The sequence below is a fragment of the Orbicella franksi genome, chromosome 5 (genome assembly GCF_964199315.1).
Source record: "Orbicella franksi chromosome 5, jaOrbFran1.1, whole genome shotgun sequence".
NCBI lineage: Eukaryota > Metazoa > Cnidaria > Anthozoa > Scleractinia > Merulinidae > Orbicella > Orbicella franksi.
This window is the reverse complement of record NC_138149.1, coordinates 10605744-10627294: the sequence shown is the minus strand read 5'-3', so window position 1 is coordinate 10627294 and position 21551 is coordinate 10605744. Positions and strand designations below refer to the sequence as shown.

General features: G+C 38.5%; 2 protein-coding genes across 2 annotated transcripts; both read left to right on the top strand.

Annotated features, from left to right (window-relative positions):
- The first annotated feature begins 4440 nt into the window (after positions 1–4440).
- LOC145487046 (uncharacterized) lies at positions 4441–8363 on the top strand. Its single transcript, XM_081465753.1, has 2 exons — positions 4441–5306; positions 5918–8363. Exons 1-2 carry the CDS (start codon positions 5168–5170, stop codon positions 6211–6213), a joined length of 435 nt encoding a protein of 144 aa, XP_081321879.1. The 5' UTR covers positions 4441–5167; the 3' UTR covers positions 6214–8363.
- A 3045-nt stretch (positions 8364–11408) lies between these two features.
- Positions 11409–21191, top strand: LOC145487353 (putative N-acetylated-alpha-linked acidic dipeptidase). The gene is made up of 5 exons (XM_081466117.1): positions 11409–12645; positions 14488–14698; positions 15435–15623; positions 17648–17939; positions 18541–21191. The coding sequence occupies exons 1-5, from the start codon at positions 12356–12358 to the stop codon at positions 19824–19826; spliced, it is 2268 nt and encodes a 755-aa protein (XP_081322243.1). The 5' UTR covers positions 11409–12355; the 3' UTR covers positions 19827–21191.
- The last annotated feature ends 360 nt before the right edge of the window (positions 21192–21551 follow it).

Below are 21551 nucleotides of genomic sequence, written 5' to 3'. Positions count from 1 at the left end.
ACTTTTTCTTCAATTTTGGTCGAACCGTAGTTAATAGAGGGAAATGGTTGGGAAGGCTGGTAAACATCAAAGAAGCAAACAAGCAGGTGAAGATTCATGTTGGAAGGTCCTTGACCCTACACATCTTTTGTTTCATGCTCATTGACCACACATAATCACTTTTTGTATTTTGTCAGGTTTTGTGCAGGACCAACCCCCAAAATAGCCAACAAAAAAATACAAGAAACAACCGTTTGCCAGGTTTCCTAACCATTCCCCTCTATTAACTATGGTCGCACAAGGGCGTGAGTGATATCTAATAACAATATATATATATATATATATGCCAGTAAATTATTCGTGGTCAATACTACACATCAAGATGCAAATGTAATTATTTATTTTCTGCAAGGAATAAAATAATCTAACCGTTCTTTTGCAAAACGCAGAAAAACTGAACTGTTGGCATATCAATTTTGCTCATATAGTTACACCTTAAGTTTCAGTTTTTTAATTATTATTTTTATTTTTTGTAAGGAAGATTTTTGACTAGAGAAAAGCGGGCTAATACGTCTAATACTAAGACATTGGAAGGTCTTGTTAGCGGCAGGCTACTAATAAATTTAAAAAAAGGACAACGCTTTTCAGTTTTGAATACATGTTTTGACAGTAACTTCTGTCATCGGCAGTTACAACTGGAGTGAATTTTAATGTACAAGTTAATATAAAAGTTTTATGCAAGAGGTGTTACCTGGAACTTATGTATCTAACTTATGCAATTTATTTTAGGCAATTAACTTGTATTTGTGTTACCTACGGGGCGAAGACGAAATTCAAGCCAAGGAAAACAAGCTGGAGGAAACCAAGGATGATTTTCTTTCTGAAAGGTAAAGTGATTCTTCTTTTTGAAACAAGTACAGCTTAACCTCTGTGGAAGTGAAGAAGAATAAAAAAGAAGAACAATAATCCCAATTGCCACCCATTGATTGCACGTCTTGTCGAATCTTGTGTGACGGATTATACATGTAGATAGAGAGCCTAGCTTTAAAGGTTAGTTTACCAGAGTTAGGCTGTAAGGAGATAGTAACTCTTCCTTTTGGCAAGATGTTAAAATTGGAACTTTTACTTGAATCTTGGAGACTATGTAGAAGAAAACGATTCTTTCAAAAGCTTCACTGCTGTTGTTTCATGTTTTAGGAAGATAGAACAAGCAGTCAAAGATGGTCAGCTGACTCAGAAGAAGGCAAAGACAGGGAGGAAGAAGACAACCAAGTTCAAAACCATGTGGATAACGTCATTGAAAACGAAATAGACGGTACCTTCACCATCTTGGGTAAACAAGTGTCCGATCCGTCCGACTTCGCGGACGATTTAACCCTCGCAGCGTTCGCGGCAGTCGTCGTCATTGCATCAGGCTGCCACGCACGTGCCCCTAGGAGAACACTAGCTTGGTAAGGTCGGGTAAACAAACGAGCAAGTGAGAGAGTTGCCTTGCGAACCAGAAGGAGTAAACGAACAAACGAACAAGCGAACAAACGAATAAACGAACACACGAACAAACGAACAAACGAACAAACGAACAAACGAACAAACGAACAAACGAACAAACGAACAAACGAACAAACGAACAAACGAACAAACGAACAAACGAACAAACGAACAAACGAACAAACGAACAAACGAACAAACGAACAAACGAACAAACGAACAAACGAACACACGAACAAACGAACAAACGAACAAATGAATGAATGAATGAATGAATGAATAAATGATCGGCAACCTGGTGAATAAAAATGGTGAATAGATATATGAACAATAGCGATTCCTTTCGTAGTGACAACAAAAAGTTTGTAAAATCTGAAACCCACAATATAACCACTTCTGCATTATACGAGACCTACTGTAGATAAACAACAAATGAGGCCAGTAATGAAATAATAAGACAGACCTTACAGAATAAAATTACTGCTCTCGAAGACAACTAATAGACAAAACTGAAGGCTGCTAGTTGAGCAAAGGGAGTACTTAAACACTGAAAGTCTATTAGAGTATATTATTTCTGATGCACAATATTGAGTTCGTGTTAGTTATTTGTTTCTCCAACAGATTCAAGGAGACTCATGAAAAGAGCCTTAAGCTTATAACTAGTTTCAAGTAGTTTGTAGGTGATTTTAATATATTTTAATAGTTATATTCAAACTCTTTCCTTCTCATTTCTTTGCTCAAGTAAAATTGTAAACTACAAATGCACTAGAATAAAACTACGGCAGGGACTTCTGAAGGGAAAGGTTCCATTTATCTACGGGGAGGGCGGCCCCCCAGAACATAGCCCAGGGGCTCGCTATTGGCAGATCGCGACGGTTGGCTATGAGCAAACTCGCGATCTAATTGGTTAATTGTCGGCTTGAAATAGCAAATACGTGGTTGTAGGTACCCAGATTGAAATAGTTGTGGTTGGCGAAGGTGAAAACAGAGAGACACATGGGGGTGTTGCGTTGGAGGAAACTATGAGTGAAATTGTAACGTCATGTAGTTTACGAAAAATGCTTGATGTTGGCAATGGACAGTAACACTTCGAAAATTGAAAACTACTTAGAGACAACCATTTCGAAAGTAGGATTTGTTGTGATGTAAACTATATGGCCACTGTCGAAAGGCTGTGATCTTGCTATTGAATTAACTCGGGCTTTAAGAGAGTTATTAATGCAATAACAAAAGGGAGAGGGAAAAAAAATAAAACAAAACTAAAAAAAAAAGGATTTTTTCACACCTGTGCAAGACATAAGAAAACACGACCAAACTCTTTCTGTCGCCAAATTAGTCTAAAGGCCCATGCAACTTCAAGAAAATTTTCAAATATCTCACGTAGAGTAAATTGTTAATTGCAGTCGACTACCTATACTTTATTTCGAAAAGCACCACATGCACCTTTTGAAACCCATCTTTATTTAGAGCTGCTAGGCTGCAAGATTAGCTTAATAAACTGGCGCGACTTTTTCATCCAATCAGAAGTCAAACTAAAACCAATCGTGACTCACTCGCACACGTTTCCCCGCGCTTTGCGTGACTACTTTGGTTTCGGTTTTACGACACTCATTTGAAAACTGCTATAACCGGAGTTTGGTTCTATTTTTCCCTACGTGTGAATCGATATGGAAGGAGATGAAGTAATGAGCTCGAGGATTCATAGTTTTTATGTTCACGTTTTAACTACAAATCAGGTTCTAAAGAGTAATTAGACCCTAAGACAAGTTGGGTGTACAGGCCCCTGATCATGTGAAAGACGGATGTAAAGGATTTTTATAATATATATCTCTCTCCCATATTTGAGGTAGACCACATCATTATTTAGTTCAGTACTCCTAGACGTTTTGGAACTTTTTTCTGCAATAATTATGGGGACTCTAAAGGCCGACTCTCATTTGCGACGCAAGCATAAGCATAAGAATAAATATAAGAAGCTTATGCCCTAGTGTGGGCAGCTGCGACTCAAGCATGAGCATAGGCCGTCTGCTCCTGCTTAGCTTATGTTAGGCTGTTATGTCCAGTGAGGACATGGTCAGCATAAGAATAGAGTGCTCACTGATTGGTTGAAAGTCTTTCGCTTATGCTTATCTTATGCTTACCCGTATATCAGCCACTGGTCATAACAGCGACATAGGTATAAGCATAAGCAGAGGAAGAACGCAAGGTTGTGATATTCTTATGCTTATGCTTATGTCCGGCCGCCCCATCTAGCATATAAGCTTCTTTTATGCTAATGCCTATGCTTGCGTCGCTCGTGTGGACCGTGCTTAATACACTTCGGTAAACCTTTTTGGACTTTTCCATTCTCCCCTTTCAAACCATCGTTTAGCAAAGCTTGTCAAATATACATATAGCTTTCAAATGGATATCATAAATGGATATGGGGTACCTATGAATTAATTTGGCATGGAGTAAAGAGTGGGCCAACTTAGTTGTGATTGTCCTTCATCGATATAAAAGCGTATCATTTAGTTGTGAGTATTTTTTTTTTGGTGGACAATTTGTCTCCATCTTCATCTCGGGCTAATATTTGTTTCCAAAAATATTTTGGCGTTTCACCAAGCGTCCTTCCTTGGAAAGATGACAGCTTGTAGGAAAGTAAGCGCTGAAAAAAAAACATGACGATGGAGGCTTGAGGACTTACTATTTGTTAAAAAAACGACGACACATGTTATCTTAGCAATTAGTATCGCAAGCTTTTTTTCACATTTTTCTTTCATACTATATTATACACCAAGGCTGGATAATTTCAAATTTATACAACCTGAAGTGTCTTTTGAGGAGTCTTCCTACGCCGACAACATGCGCGGCAAAATAATGCAAATATCATTTTAGCATTGCAACTAATCCAAGAACTGTTTTTCTCCAAGTCTTTCCTCTGTAAACAACAACCGAAAAACACGGGATATAAGGTAATTAGTGTTGGTGAGCAGCTAGGCTAAGAAGTAACTTAATGTTAATGACATGAAACACGGGCCAATATCTGTTCTTTCCCAGAATTGAGAAACGCAAGTACAGGAAGACAAGCCAATAAATTGAACTATAAGAGGAATGTATGAATGGAGTTGCGAAAGTTTAAGTGGTTGTTATTCGGGGTATACTTTCGATAATGCTCGTTTTGGTGTTGTCCTGTAACAAACTTATTTCACTTAGTTTGTTAGACAGTATCTGCTGTGAAAAATTCCATCAAACAAATCATAGTTTCTAAATTACGTGATAAACACTCACTGAGTTGAGTGCATGATTACACGAGTTGATTGGGTGACACGAAGCGTGGGCGACCCTTACTTAGAAATCCAAATCACTTCTTTCTACCCAAAATAGTGTGCGGTAAATTGCACGCAAATCTAGTCGACCGATTTTTATTTCAGTTTATCTATCTTTGGAACAATTTAATTGGCTGCCTTGCTTCACTAGCCCCTACGGGTATTTCAGGCAACCAGTGGTCTATTTAATTTAATTATTTTGTTTTCTGTCTATGAAATGTGTCTATGAGTGAAAAAGGATTATTGGTGTTGTTAGTTTAAAGGCCCTAAACAATTTATGACGCTAATACAAAGCTCAATATACAATACACCGCCGACACGAATGAAATTCCCCGTCCAGTATCGATATAAAAGAAGTGTAAGATGGGTTCAGCTTTGAACCAGAGATAAGAATGAAGACTGCGGTTCTTTTAATTTTGGTCGGTCTTGTAGTAGACTCAAGCTACGCATTACTCATAAGCGAAGTTCTAGATGAAACTCAACCATCAGAAGACGAAAACAGATTGAAGAGAAACATTTTTCTTCGTACAGGTGCGCCACGACATTTTTGGGTTCTTTGAACTGTCTTTGCATGCTTACATTACTCCCAGAAGGACAATTGTTTTAATTTCACGTTTGAGCTTTTGTCGAGTAAGGAAGCTTAAATAAGGAACAATTGCATATGATCGAATCCACTCCTCGTAAAGCTAATCGAATATTAAAAAGCAAACTGTTTGATGAATTGAAAGCGTAGCTAAAATGATAGCATTCTTTGGGAGAGAGTGCAAATTAAAGATTTTAAGCACTCGTTTTTGTGTGTAAACCTTTTAGGGCATTGTATATCCCTTAGAAAGAAAAAATATCTCTAAAAATCTAAGACTTCCTTTACCTTATCTCTACACGTTAATCTCATAATCAAACATTTCTGTTCTGAATTTTGCCTAACATGTAAATTCCACCTCACATATAATTAAAAAAAAAAATGCATCAAATATTCATTGAGCGTTGAATGGTCGAAGGAAAAGGCAAAAGAGACTAGGTATAATACTGATTGTAAATAAAATAAAATGATAATAAAAAAAATACTAAAAAAATAATAGCGAGATTGTAGAATCAGTCACCTAGATCACTGTTCGTAAACTATCATGTCTTTGTTACTATAGGAGGCTACATCGTCAGCCAGGATCTTGATGACAATGTCTATGAAGGCATAGAAGACAGCAGCGAAAATAAGGGCAACGATGATGACGGTGACGACGTTGAAAATGCTGATAGCGAGGAACGCACATTCGAAAAGCGTGTGAACGATTTCAAAATGAGCAGAAGTCATGACAACTGGGGCAAAAAAGTGTCTGACCCGTTTCGCCCTCCACGTAGCCGCCGACAAGGTAGTCGTCGTGGACGAAGACGGCAAGACAAGAGTCATCGGACTAGCAACCGTCGTAGAAGAGGGGGTTGAGGGGGCACTAGCTGCAGAGATTGATCAAGAGAATGATAGAAAACAGAATGAACGACTGACTAAATGAATGAGTAAATGAATGAATGGATGAGTAAATGAATGAATTAATAAATGAATTGGTTAATGACTGAATTTATGAATAAATTGGTTAATGAATGAAAAGTAATAGTAATAGTAATAGTAATAGTAATGGCAATGGCAATGGTAATGGTAATGGTAATGGTAATGCTAATGGTAATGGTAATGTTAATAGTAATGGCAATGGCAATGGCAATGGCAATGGCAATGGCAATGGCAATGGTAATGGTAATGGTAATGACAATGGTAATGGTAATGGTAATGGTAATGACAATGGTAATGGTAATGGTAATGTTAATGGTAATAGTAGTAGTTTATCTTTGTTGCGCCGTACTCGCCAAAGGGAGTTATTGGTCAAGTTACAATAAAGGTTTCAACATTTATTAAATCCATTTTGAAATCACTGATTATCCTTGCAATCTGATTGGCTCTCAGTGGTGCGATTTATCCACGAATCGCACTATTTTTTGCTCTAAATCGCATCTTTTTCTCAGCCAATGAGAATGGGACAGTAAAACAAAACAACCAATCAGATTTCAATATTAGTTTAAAGTAAACAATAAAATTTCGGGAAAATGAAAGGCAAAAAGCCATTGTGTGGAGAGTTTAGCAACTACTATTGCCAAAACTTTGTTGTTATTGTTGTTTTTTTTCTAAAAAAATTGACGAATTTAATTAATTACAGTTTCTAAATGACGATTATGAGCTCCTTCAGGCTGAACACCTACTTTAATGGAAGTTTCCAACTTTCAGTGTCCATTTTGACGAATATTTTGGCGATTTTTTTTCAACATCTACTCAAAATCCGTATGATACCGAGTCCAGTAAAACATAAACAAACGAAAACCACACAACAACAAATTCAGGGCCATCTCAAGAAGGTAGGTGTTTCCAGGTTTCCGGTAGTTTCAAACGAAGCAACAAAAGAGCTCAACTCTGTCGCTTTGAATAAACATAGTCAAAATACGCCCCATTCCACAAAACAGTGAATGAATGAACGTCTTACGAAGCTGGTGCTAGTCCCGCCATCTTGGAAATATCTTGAAACAAATGGCGCCGCAAGAACTTGACAAGGTCCTGCGTATTGAGTCCTTCGCCGAGGTCACAAAAAGAAACGGAGATGATAACGAGCTGGACTCCCTTAAAATCATGCCATTAAACGGTATGAAAGAAAAAAAAACGTACCATCCACTGGGCATCGTGCACTCGAGGGAGTTTCACAACTCAAAAGAAATCCATCGCAGAATTACGCAGGATGCACCTTCAAATTCCTTCTCCAAAGACAATGAAAAGTTTCAGTCTCAACCACAGAAGAAAGAAAGACCTTCCATCATTGATTCAGGCGACGAGAATTGAACTTTTGTACCTGAAGTAGACCATTTGCGTTCTGACTTCAAAACCGCTTGTTTCTTTGTCATGCTCGGATGAGTTTTCGTCACATGACATCGTTTTTCATACTAAATGAGACGTAAAGGCGTTTCCGGTTCCGCTTTTTTTTAACAAACCGGCTACTGGAACAATACACCAAAAATCTAAAAATTAAGGTGATAATATTGTGCGATTTCAAAATGGATCTAATAAAGTGGCAATTGAACTTCGTGTCGTGCAATTTTGGTCTGAAATCATACTTGTGATTTCAGACCAAATTGCACTCCACTCAGTTCAATTACCATTATTAACTAAAAGCAATACAAAATAATATTTACCATATCCGTATACAATAAATCGGGAAACTCATATTGCTAATTACTTTTGTGAATTGAGAATCTCTTTTCGTTTTTTAAACATTAAATGGATATGGTTACCTATTATTTTAGAAGTATCTTTAATGTAAACTGGTGTAACGAGATATTTTCCAGTTTGCATTAGCAATGCATGACATCCTAATCCAAGTCTTGTCAGGCTAATTCTGTGTGTTGGCTTTGTAATTAATGTCAAGTAGTTTTCAAATTGATAATTTTTTCTATCTCCCTCTTGTGTAAATTTCTCTCTTGAACTTCCTCATGACCTATTCTGGATTTCAAGCCATTTTTGTAAATATTGATTCCCGAGGTTTTTTTTTGTTTTTACAACTACGCGTGTATTTTTGAACATTTTCAAATTATTTCTTCATTCTGTTGTATGTCGAAGAAACGCGTATATTTTGTTGCATATTGAAATGCTTTACCTAACAAAACGTTGTTAGAAGGATACTTCAATCTTTGCCAGTAGCTAAATGAATGAATGAACGAATGAATGAATGAATGAATGTATAAATGAATGTATTAATGAATGTATGTATGAATGAATGAATGAATAAACGAATGAATAGTAATAGTAATAGTATATCTTTATTGCGCCTTACTCTCTAAAGAGAGGTATTGGTCCAGTTACAATAAAGGTTTGAACGAGTTAATGAATCAATGAATGAATGAATGTATGAATGAATGTATGAATGAATGAATAGATAATGTATCTCTATGCTGCGCCCATTTGTATCAAACGAGTGAAACCCCCATATATGTCTTTTTCGTATGGCAATGTTCCTCAAGTATGGATCTGGATTTGCTCACATTGCACAGATGATGAAAACGATCTGAATGATGAACAACTATTTGCTCTGATCTGTGGAGTTCAATACAGGACTAATTCTCTAAGCATATCGTTTACCAAAAATGTTTTAAAAAGCGTTTAGAGTTACTCTATAAAGTGACAAATTTCCCATTAAAACATCCTTACACGTATTTTAAATTTAGGCCTAAATACTAAAAAGAGGGCGGATTCTCACGTGAGTAAATTCTGTTTTACTTTATTTATTTATTTATTTATTTTATAAGCCCTTTTGTTCAAAAGGCTCTTTACAATTGTCAGGAATGACTTTTTTTTTTTTTAACAAATGGCCCTTGGTGGGTGAAGGTTGATTTTAATTAAAGAAAAGATAAAGATGAAGCGAGAAGTTTTTGCATTTTTTGATTTCCCTTTCTTTCCTAAACCTTGGCACTATTCTTAATCCTACAATCGTGGACAAAAGTCCTTGGGACACTTGTGTTATGTAACGAATTATCTGTGTTTTAGAACTGAAGTTTGAAAAAAACGCTGCTATATCCTTTAAAAACGCGTTGCTGTCCCCCCCCACCCCACCCAGCGCAATGTTGAAAATGAAGTGAAATTGCAGGTACTAGTTTTATACATTGTATGGGGGGTGGGGAGCGAGGTTAGGCAGGTGAAGTTGTATTCGCGTCTGGCGCGTGCGCAAAAACGCCAAAAGTGCAAATTTGTCCGAAGACTTTTGTCCACGATTGTAAAGACACCAAAAACGTTATTTTTAAGAGAGCTTTAGAACATCTGGCATAATTTTAATTATTTATTTATTCATTTATTTATTTTAGCATATCTTAAAACACAAGTTTATCTCGTTTACATATAGATATAAATTTTTTAGATATCTTTTAACCTTTTTACAATTGTAAATTTAGTTAGCATCGGGCAGGCGAAGAGCCACCCTGTGGATATACTGCCCGAAATGCCATTATTATTATTATTATTATTATTATTATTATAGCTAGCTGGGTTTCTATCTGATGTTAGTATCACCCAATTAGTGAACTAATGCAAATCCTGCATTTTGATTGGCTACGCTACTAGAGGACTATTAGTAATAGTCCTCTAGTAGCGAAATTGGCGCAATCGAGCGTGACGCTTTCTTTCGTTTTATTCCCAAATAAATATTTCTTCAACTTGCATTTGTTAACTTTATTATTGCCTTTTCTGTCCGACTAGTTGGGTGATACTAAAACAATTAGACCCTTCGCCCTCAAGGGCCACGGGTCAATAGCCCATGAGGCGAAGCCGAATGGGCTATTGACCCGTAGCCCTTGCGGGCGTAGGGTCTAATTGTTAATTAGGTTTATATATAGTACGGCGATGATGATCAAATCGGTCTTTTAAAAGACACCACTGCAACATATACCAGCAGGATCATCGTTGGCGGCTGCTTGCTTAATAATTTGTAGCCATTTTCGTGGAAGAGAAAATGAACTGAGCGTCGAAGGCGCGAGTCGCAATGGGGTTTGGGGATGGAAATGCCATTTCCCACGTTTTCCAGGGGACAGTATTTCGTAACTTACGTCGTTTATGTGACAAACTTTGAGATAATTGAGCGTTGGTTAATTAATACGAAAGCCTTTTTCAAGGTATTTTCAAGCAAAGAGTGAGAAGTCTCCTCTTCAAGGGGACAAATTGGCACCAACGCAACTAGAAGAGCTATTTCAAGCCCGTCGATTTAATACGGAGGGTTTCATTGTTTTAGGCTGAATTTTAATATATCGAAATTGATCTATTAAACAACAGAAAAATATAGTCCTTTTAATGATTTAGGTATTAATGCAAAAGTATTCTTCCCACTGTATGTCGATCAACTGCTAATTTTCTTTAGTTTAAATAGGCGATGCCATGTGTTATTATGGAAATACCTTAATAAATTGTTGTTGATGATAATAGACGAGGATGGAATTAAGTGCTCTCGGTCAACTGCGCGTAACAGGATTCAAATGTAAGTCAGTTTCTTGATAATGGGGCGGGCCTTTTCATTGCTGGAGGTCAGACGACGATCGAATAGTATCCCATGATGTAATTTTCTACGTACTTAACGCAACATCGAAGTTATCATGGATTTCAGCGTGAAATAACGTGGTTCTCTCCGCGGTCCATTTCTTACTTTTATTGCAGTAAAAGGTTAGAAAAGTGCATTATTTAAATCTTTGACGCGATTATAATGATTTTCAAGTGTTTTTAAATACGCTCTTAAAGAGCGCGGCCTTATTATAGTATTCTTGTTGACCCGTAACAAGGTCATGAATATTCGCTTTTCATTGTACAGTATGTCGATGTCTTCGATTTTTGGGCATCACGCCACAAAATATAGACATAATAATGATTTTTGGCAAAGAAGTACGAGAAGTACCCACATTTTTGTGACCTTTCAAGCGATCGAAGTGGACTGAAATTTCGTAACATACCAGTGCAATTACCAGTGTTGCGTGTGTGAATGTCTGCTTCAAGTCTCAGTTCGTTTGGCGCTTTATTCCCGAGCTTGGTCATCTTTTAGGGTCAAAATGATTATTTTCGAAGATGTTTTGGTTACTATTCTTTCCGAAACTGCAAAATGCTCAGCAGTGATCACTAGCCTTAATAACGGAGTATTTAACTTCGTAAATTTCAATAGTTCAATGGAGCCGTAATCAAGAGATGTCATGCAGCAAACGGCACAACACGGAACAAGCCTGCTAAGAAGCAGCCAAGAGATGTCAAAAGAAAAATCAGAAAACCCCTGAACTTCTCTTTGGAGAATGTACCTGTTGTAGCTTATTCGTATCAGCACAGGGCTTCTTACCCCAGCGAATAATTCGTTCGTTTATCTATTAATTGTAGTTATTTTATGTATCTTATTAGTACACGACCCCACAAGCTTGTTAGCTTTGACGTCTTTTATCGTATATAAATAAAGGTTGTATGTATGTATGTATGTCCGTAGGCGAATTCACAACAACCACAGGAACGAGAGCTCTTCTTCGTTCGTCCATGCTTTCCACATAGCTTATATGTATTTCTCGACAGACCAAAGAAACACAAGTAAAACCCTTCACTGTAACGGCAAAATTCTCCTTTGAAACGCATTGAATATAAACTAACTCGGCACTCTTAAAAACAGAAGCCACGGAATCCAGACAAGTGTGAAAGCACGCCATGGCTTCATCCCGAGGGCGTGGAATGAATGATGACGTCACGTACGCAGAGATAATATCTAAACCAGATGCATCATGGAATACTATTCGATCGTCGTCTGGCCGGAAGTTATAAACTTCGGTGGCATTTTCTCGATGTAATTAAATCAAGTCATAACATCTACATCTACTTCGACATTTGTAATTTGCACAAGAATTAACCCGTCGCCTGGAGTCTCCGCATATAATGGCTTATTAGCACCGCTTTTGAAAAGTTAACGAGAAAAGCAGTCAGACGACACAAATTGCCGCAACCGTTTATTAGAATCTTGGTCGAGACATGGTCGAGACGGTATTGTAATATGGCAACCGCGATGGCATCCCTATCAAATGGGAATGGTAGTGAAAACGAAATTGTGCCTTCTGCTGAGAGGCAACACGGTAAATTTCGACGATGTGTCCGATCGCCGCGAAAGCAACTAGTGATTGTCACCGTCGTCACAGCCCTATTGGCGGTAGTGGTCGGGTTTTTGATCGGCTATTTCGTTCGTAAGTCGAAGGGCTCTGTATGCTCCATTAGCGCCAGCGAGGAGGACGTACACGATAAGTTTGAAGACAGGGTTAGTGCAGCGGAGCTGGAAAAAGAGTTCAGGTAAATAAATAAAACATATAGGTCTGATTTGACGAGTTACAAAGATCCAGATTGAGATTGAGTTGGGCACTTTTGGTAGTAGCCTGCAAGCGAGTTCTGCAAGATCTGTCACGAGTACGGGGTAGGGGGGAAAGGGATTATCCGCAGGCACTTAATCCTAGCCCTAACTCTAACCCCTTTAGATCTTTCAAGGCAATCACAGTGCATTGCAGATGTGCTCTAAAGTTAATGATGTAACCGGTGTTTGTTATGAATATAATTAGCTGGCAGCTCTAATATGTTTCTAAAGCTTAAGCTTCTCCTCTCCAGTGCGATATACATACATACATCCCCTTAATTCACCCCGGATTTACAAGAGTAGTCTCCGCGACAGATAGATAGATACTAACAACTGGCTTCACTACAACCATAGCTAGCCATCGATAGCAAAGCCGCCACTCTTAAAGAGAAACTGAACAACAAGGTCGGAAAATAGTAAGAGCTGTCAAAACGTCAAGGCGGCTGTCAAAGTGCGTGATATGATCCAATTCAAAGACAAAACCGCCATTTCCGGCGTTGTAAAATGACAGTATAATAATTAGCCGAATGGAGTTCCTAACAAGACAACTTGAGACCTTTAATTTGCGTTACTATATTTTTTTTACGGTTAACGGTTAAATTTTAAGCATTTTTACGCCCACCATTAAATTTTTGGCTCTTTTACGGCTAACGGTTAAACCCCAATGAGATCCTCTGGTAAGCACCATTTTCCTTTTGCGCTCAGCTACCCCAAGCTACGGAAGCTTCAAAGGGAAATCCACTTATTGAAAATCAGTATTTTTTTTTTTTGAAAACCCTGGGGTGGATCATGATGCCAGCTGCTGTAGAAATGGATATATCACCAGAAACGGAAAACAAAGAAACAATCAGACTCCCAACACTTGTTAATAAGTGGATATCCGTTTGAAGCTGCCGTAGGATTGTGTATATTTCTGTAAACAAAAGGACGCTGCTTTTACGACGGCAGTCGTCAATGTACCTTTTCGGCGACACGACGGCCATTTCGAATTCTATTGTTTCAAATAGCTATTATGGCATGCTCAGGGGGGCAAATTAGTGTGTATTTGCCCCCTAAGCATTCCATAATAGCTACAAAATGGCCGCCGTATCGCCGAAAAGGTCAATTACATTTTGTGGAATGATGTTCAAGCTCCATGTTATTCACGCAAGCTCTTTTCAAAAATAGCCAAATTAAGACTGTGTTATACACTATTAAGCTTTCAGGTTAAATTAATTAACCTGAAAGCTTCATAGTGTATAACATAGTCTTAATTTGGCTATTTTGAAAAATGTCATAGGTTGGGCTTGTTTTCTTAGTTCCTTCCCCTCTCCTGCCGGCCGAAACAGAGTTGGGACCCTTGTCCCCCAATTTTTCAGTCCGGAGTAACGGTGACTGCATTGGCCAATGACGGCCTTTAAAGATCTTTGAAGAAAGATGAGTTGTACAAATGCAGTCATAGAAGAAGTTGGCTTTCTGCCAAATTCCCTTCGAGTTTTCAGTCAGGCATCACGCTTTAATCACGCTTTAATTAATGTGGAGAATATAAATAGCTCACTTCAAAAATAGGGTAATGGCTTGGTGATAATGAAAACACGGAATCGCTCTGTGAATGTTTTCGTGGAGGATGTAAATGCGTGAACAAAATCTACGTCACGTGATTGGCTATTTCGAGACCAGGAGTGATCTAAAAATAACTGGCGAGTTATTACCTTGGATTAAAAGGCCTTGTGATGGATTTACTCTTTAGCCCTTTATCTCCACCTGGTTGTTATTAATTTATGAAAATTATTGCCCCCAAAAAGGTATTTTACGTCGAAGCCGCACGTTACTGGCTCGGAAAGACAGGGCACTCTTATCAATCACATCGCTACAAAATGGCGTGAGTACGGTTTTGATGACGTGGAAATACCGGAGTACCAAGTGCTACTCTCATTGCCGCAGGAAGACCAACCAAACACGGTTGAAGTAATCAACAATGGAGTTGTCGAGTACAGGATGATTGGAAAGATCAACGTAAGACAGGAACCCATCATTAGGAGCGCGCAACTTCTATAGTGCTAAGCCTATGTCACGGCATTTTTTACAGACCGGTCCATTTTTAGGTTTCTTTTCCGGCGAAATAGGTCAGTTCCGTTCTATATGAGCGCGCATCGGTAAGGAAAAAAATGGAGACCTCAGGTTGTTTTTCTTTTTAATCTTCCGGTGAAGTGATGACGTCAGTTAAAAATTAAGTCCCTGCTTGTGATTGGTCACCGAGGTTCCTGCGGGGGCTCTGAATTCGCGGCAAATTCAAGCTAAAAGTAGATCGGTCTGTGAAAAAGCCGTGACAGGAATATAACAGTTGAATGCTCCTAGTAATGGGCTCCTGCGTAAGTTTAAAATGATAAATTTATCCTATTAAGCCTGGAGTGCCCACGCTGTTTCAAATGGACCCAATTTAACCTATATTGGCAATACTGTAACTTTTGCTAGAAATTATGAGAGAATTTAATTATGGTGTCCCAATTCTTTTGGTTGTTGGTTTCCAAAGTTAACATGCTTACAATGGGTGTTTTATCGAAATTCGGTTTTCTAAGAATTTCTTTTTAAGTTTCGATTTATGTTTCCGTAAGATTTTGGATTTTACAAATAACAGCTCTTTTATCTTCATATTTCTTTCTTGATTTATTTTTTCGATTTGATGTAGGAGCTTTTTTGTTAACCAAGTGGCAATGCATTTTTTTTGAAACACGTTTTTTCCATTTGTTAGGTCAGCACAGAAGACGAATCAAAAAGTTCGTTCCAGTATTTTCCGTTTCTCGCGTATGCTCCGCCAGGGGTGGTCGAAGGAGAACTGGTTTTCTGCAATGCAGGATCAGAGAGTGATTTGCAAGTGTTGGATAGCTTAAACATCACTGTCAAAGATAGGATTGTACTATTGAAAGGTCAACACGCCTCTGTGAGTATTAGTAAACTTATTAAATACTAATTAACAATTAGACCCGTAGCCCGCAAGGGCTACGGGTCAATAGCCCATGAGGCGAAGCCGAATGGGCTATTGACCTCAGTGTGGGCTATTGTTTTAGTATCACCCAACTAGTCGGACAGAAAAGGCAACAATAAAGTTAGCAAATGCAACTTGAAGAAATATTTATTTGGGAATAAAACGAAAGAAAGCGTCCCGCTCAATTGCGCCAATTTCGCTACTCGAGGACTATTACTAATAGTCCTCTAGTAGCGTAGCCAATCAAAATGCAGGATTTGCATTAGTCCACTAGTTGGGTGATACTAAAATATGATAACCATGATCAAAGGCCTAATGAGGAGCAATTTGTCAATGCAGTGGCATATAGTGATCGTTTCACAGCGGTCTATACTATCATGTAAGTTTTTGAGACAGTTTAGAAGAAGCAGAAAATCAGGTGTGTGATGATATTTACTTGGAATGCACTTCCCGTGACGTAAGCACCACGTGAACCATCATGCCTTGTAGTCTTTTGTCTGTAGCTCCCGCCATGTTAATTAAGGTATTAAAAGTAACTAAAAAAGAAGCTACATCGTCTCCTGTTCTCGGCATAATAGCTCGCGGCTATTACAAGGTGTAATGGAAATAGGGTAAGCGACATAATAGGGTAAGCCAAATTCGCCAGAGTGCTGCAAGAGCTCGAGTAAAATGGAGAGTGGAAAAAGGACTGTGATTTATGACAAATGGAGGTATTCAATTTCGGCAATGAGGGCTATCATGGATCATAACTACATACAAACATGCATTCATAAACTACATTTGGGACACTTAAATAGATAAGTAATAAATAAATAAATAAATAAATAAATATATATATATATATATATATATATATATAAAACGATTATAAAATGCCTCAAGCCAACAAAGAATGCCACTGCGTCAGGAGGATCAATGAAGATTCACAGTCCAAGCCTCACCGCAAAAATGAATTTAAAAACGTTTGATAAAGCAAGGACGGACAACTTCTGACGGTAAAAAAAGTTAAAAAGTTAAAAATTTAATATATATATATATATATATATATATATATATATATATATATATATATATAGATATAGATAAGTCAATAAATTATTGCAACGAGTCAGGCGAGCGAAAACGTGAGCCTGACGAGGCGGCAGTGTATAGAGCCGTGCGTAGTTTGAAGGTTATGCAGAAAAAATCTCAGCTCGAATTTGGCGTAAGTGATTTCCGGTGTGTCAGTGAGATTTTTTTGGCCATATTAGGATGTAGTCGGATATTGTTGATATTTGGGACGCGCCTATCACAACACTATTTTCCTTTAGGTCGTCACAAGGCTTCAAAGAGTTGAAGTTTCCGAATATCATTCTTTTCCCGCGTTCAGTCGTTCGGTTCTTCAGTTGGGCGTGGATTCATCGTTTATTTCGGTCAATAATTTGCATGAAATTTTGTTTCTTTAAAACTGTATGAAACTTAGATTCCTTACGTTTGAATCGTAAAATTTATAAGCTCATCAAGACCCGAGTCGTTTTCTGGAATCAACTCGACGGTGTGTTGTTTGTTCGAGCGAAAGAGCTCTTTCATTGTCAGTTGCAACCAACGTGTTGATGGAGCCAAAGGAGCTCAAATCAAACCAACGAGTGCACTCTGTGAGCAGAGTTCTGAAAAAGAAAGAAACTTCAAACCAAACAAATATTAATAACATTGCGTCTAGATACCCGGCAGTCGAGAGGTGTTTTAAACGTTATTTAGGCGTGATATTATGTCATGACTGAAACATACTTATCACTACGATGAACAAGGTTAGATTCTTTACAAGCCATATAAGTTTGATTATAATTTATATTGAGTCAATCCTTTAATATATGCAATATATGCCGAGGCATACATCTGGGGATTCCCGCAATAAGCCCGCAAGCAAATATGAAGCTTCGAACCAATGGACAAAGACTGGTAAGCAAATTGAATAAAAAATAAATTATTATTTCTTCCAGATAACCAGTGCAGCCAAACGCGGGGCTGTTGGAGCGATCCTGTATGTAGATCCTGAGACCGTAGCCAAAGAAGGAACTGATGGGAGTGACACTTATCCTAACGCTCCGTGGGGGTCTAAACATGCTGTGTTCTCGAAGAGTCTGAAGCAGTTTAGTGGAGATCCGTTAACACCACACTTACCATCTATTGCAGGAATGTATCGCAGGCCCAGAAACGAAACCCACTTTCCAAACATTCCAGCCCAGCCAATATCTTACGAGGACGCCTTATATCTACTGAGTCGTCTCAAAGGCGAGTCCAACACCATGGCATAATCTGTTGACTTCACGCATCTGATTTTCCTTTTTTCATTGATCATCAATTATTCATGAATTTGAAACAGAGGAAATCATAACCATGGCGGTGTTTGAATATCTGATATTAAATAGCTTAGATTTTTACGATTTTTCTCCTTAGTTTACTTGTGATTAAGAGGATATATCAAACACTCGGGACCACATTTACAAAAAGACCCAGGTTCGTCAAAAACACTCCGCTGCATGGTTGAACATGTGGTAAAAACAGTTTCTCGTGTTTGATATGTTACGTGGAATAGAGTGTGTTCACACACGTGGCCGGAGGCCTTGCAAATTAATTTATCGGAACGAAAGAAATTTGTTTAGTACCTCTTAGGGGTGAAGATGGAGGTATACCACGTTCACAACAAGAGATTCTGGTACTTTTTGGGAGTTCTAAAAATTTGCTACGTACGCCCCATTACCAAATCTATAAGATATATACGCCATGTTCATAACAATTTTAATCTGAGTGACAACGATTTGATTTGCACTGGCTTCAAATTGTTTTCGTTTGATTGAATAACGTGGCTTTTTGTTCGTCAATCATGTTTCAGGTAACGAAGTCCCCTGGTCTTGGCGTGGCGATCTTAAAATCACTTATAAATTTGGTCCGGGTTTCACCAACCCAAACACCACTGTGCGACTGCGAGTCAACAACGAACTTGTCGTAAAATCAATATACAATGTCATCGGTACCATCAACGGTCAAGAAGAACCCGACCGGTATGTCCTTGTCGGCAACCATCGGGACGCGATATACTTTGGAGCTGCGGACGCCTCGAGTGGTTCTGCCACACTGATGGAAATAGCTCGAGTCCTTGGAAAACTCAAAGGCGACGGCTGGCGACCGCGACGAACGTTAAAGTTGTGCAGCTGGGGCGCAGAAGAGTTCGGCATGGTGGGGTCACTCGAGTGGGTCCAAGAAAACTCCAAACTTCTTGCGAATCGAGCTGTGGTATATTTGAATACGGATGTGGCTGTTGGCGGGAACTATGTAATGATTGCACAGACCTGCCCCATGCTAACGGAAGCGGTATTCTACAGAGCGAAGAAGGTCAGAGATCCCGATAAGTCCAGCATTTACGATAACATGGTAAGCAGGTTTATTTCCACGAAGGACTACCCTGAGGAACCTTACACGATACCTTACTTATTCTATAGTGATTACCTGCCCTTTTACATGAGTATAGGAGTGCCTTCAGCTGATTTCAGTTACTTTTATGGAAAAAAGAAATACGGTGTGGTGCTTTATCCTGTTTATCACACTCAAGAAGACAGCTATTATTGGATGAAAACATTTGTAGATCCAAACTTCGAGTTTCATGTAACGATGACGAAGTTCCTCGGCGGCCTGCTTTTAGATTTCAGCGACACCCTAATTTTGCAGTTTAATGTGGTGCGCTATGCCAAAGCAGTAAAAAGGTCATTTGAGCGGCTCGACGCACGCTTGCAAGCAGATGATTTAAATGTCTCCACAACGTTCGTGCTCAATGCTATCCAAGAGTTTGTTAATGCAAGTACGCTCTTTCAAGCCACAAAGAACCAGCTAACTGGTGAAGAAAGCCCGCTTGTTTTGAGGGCGATCAATGATCAACTTGTCCAGGTCGAGAAAGCGTTCATTAGCCCATTCCTAAAATCTGATGACCGAATGGTGAAACATGTATTCTCACGGGATTCTCAATCGCGGCGCCCATTTAGGTCATTTCCAGGTGTTTTACAGGCTTTAAACGATGCAAAGGAAACCGGAAATATTGATCTAGTTCAAGAGCAGCTATCGTTGATTGCCGAAGCTATAATGTCTGCAGCTGACATTATTAAGCCTGTAGTTTGCAAAAAGTAACAATCTTCTATAAATAAAAAAAACCCCTTCTGTAATTAAGTATTATACTACCATTATTTTGTAATGTAACCTAGGTATCGTGACGTACACATTGTAATTAGATACTTCACATAATTTATTGCAATTAGATACTTCACATGTTGCAATGTAGGCACTATTAATAAGTATTACAATGCACAACAAGTTATGTATATGTTTGTTGTGCAAGTAACTTGTACGTAGAATTGTAAACTGTCCTTTTATTATTTTTTTTGTATCATTGCAAAAAAAAAAAAGAAGACAAAAAATCAACAACAACAACAGCTCGACATTTTCGTAAATAAAACAGCATGAATGCCCGTTAAACAGTTACTTGGTTTCTCGTGTAAGGGTGCACTCCATTGAGGCGCTTTGTCGGAAAGTACAGCATTTAAGTTTGTTGGAAAGGGCTTTTTCATCTTCGCTGTGTTAGCGAAAACTATTTATCATTGCCAAGCTACGATACCGCAAGAAATGATAAACTTCTCACGGTTTTAGCTGTGTGCTATAAAAGGACATGCGGCCAATGGCAGCTGATATTTTCATTTTATAGTCCCATCCCATTTGGGCCCTCTGAGTTTGTCGAAAGTTTAATAGCTTAGGATTACCACTGTAAAAATGTTGTTATTGATTAGCAACAATAAAGTTACTTTCAGACGTTCGAATTAGTAAACTATTTGCAATTATAGTTCATCATTAAAATTTGTGTGATTCTGACTTGGCTAAATATTATTGATCAAGTGACGAGAAAGCGTTCGTTCGTGGAGGGCTACTGTTATAACAATAGAGTTAGCCTGTTCTAGGTTTTCGGTTTGTAGTTGGGGAGACGAGTAGACAAGAGGCGAGAGGTTTGGAGCGAGAAAGGCCCTCTTTTTCACCACCGCGTTCTTCCCTAGATCCCCTCTCGTTCCTGCAGTCGCCTCGTTTCCCTTTCTATCTCCCCCACAAACCGGGAACCTCGAACAGGCAACAGAATAGTGTTTCTTTCAGAGGCCTATGAGCCAAAAGTTGCCCGCGACAATTTTACGAAGTTTGAGGACTGCAATGCAGTGCAATTTTTTAGAACATAAAATTTCCACGGGCAACTGTCCTCCCACAGGGCAAAGAAATAAACATCCTGTGTACATGTGCATATCTTTGGTAAAAACCAAGATTGCATTCTTAAATCCAAAACTCATTTTTCGTTTCTTTACTAAACCGATTAATCAGTGATCCCTTGGACCATGGTGCATCACAGAAACCAAAGAATCTTTACCCAGAGTAGATTCTTTAATTCCTTTGATGCGCCATGATTCAAGTGATCTTGAATTTATATGTTTAGTAGACAAAATCTGCTTTTTGATGTAAGAGTCCATTCTTGGCCGGTATGGATTTTCCCAAAGAAACTCTCCCTTTAATGTTCAACTTTTCTGTAGCAACCGAACTAAAATATTGCCCCTTTTAGAATTTTTTGCTTGATTTATCTTTCGCAGTCTTCGCTGACGAACGATGACTTAACATGCGTGCTATTTCACAACAACCGAACTTCCCAAGTTGATCAAGTGTCCATTATTATTCTGAGGAATTGTTCTTCTATTAGAGGTACAGTTTGTCAGATACCATCTAAAGTGAGCGTGTTGCTATTGAGTAAATTTGGTAGTTTTTACCACTAGTGAATGTGCATAATTAAGGATGTAAAAACTACAAATTTGTACGTAACCCTACCCT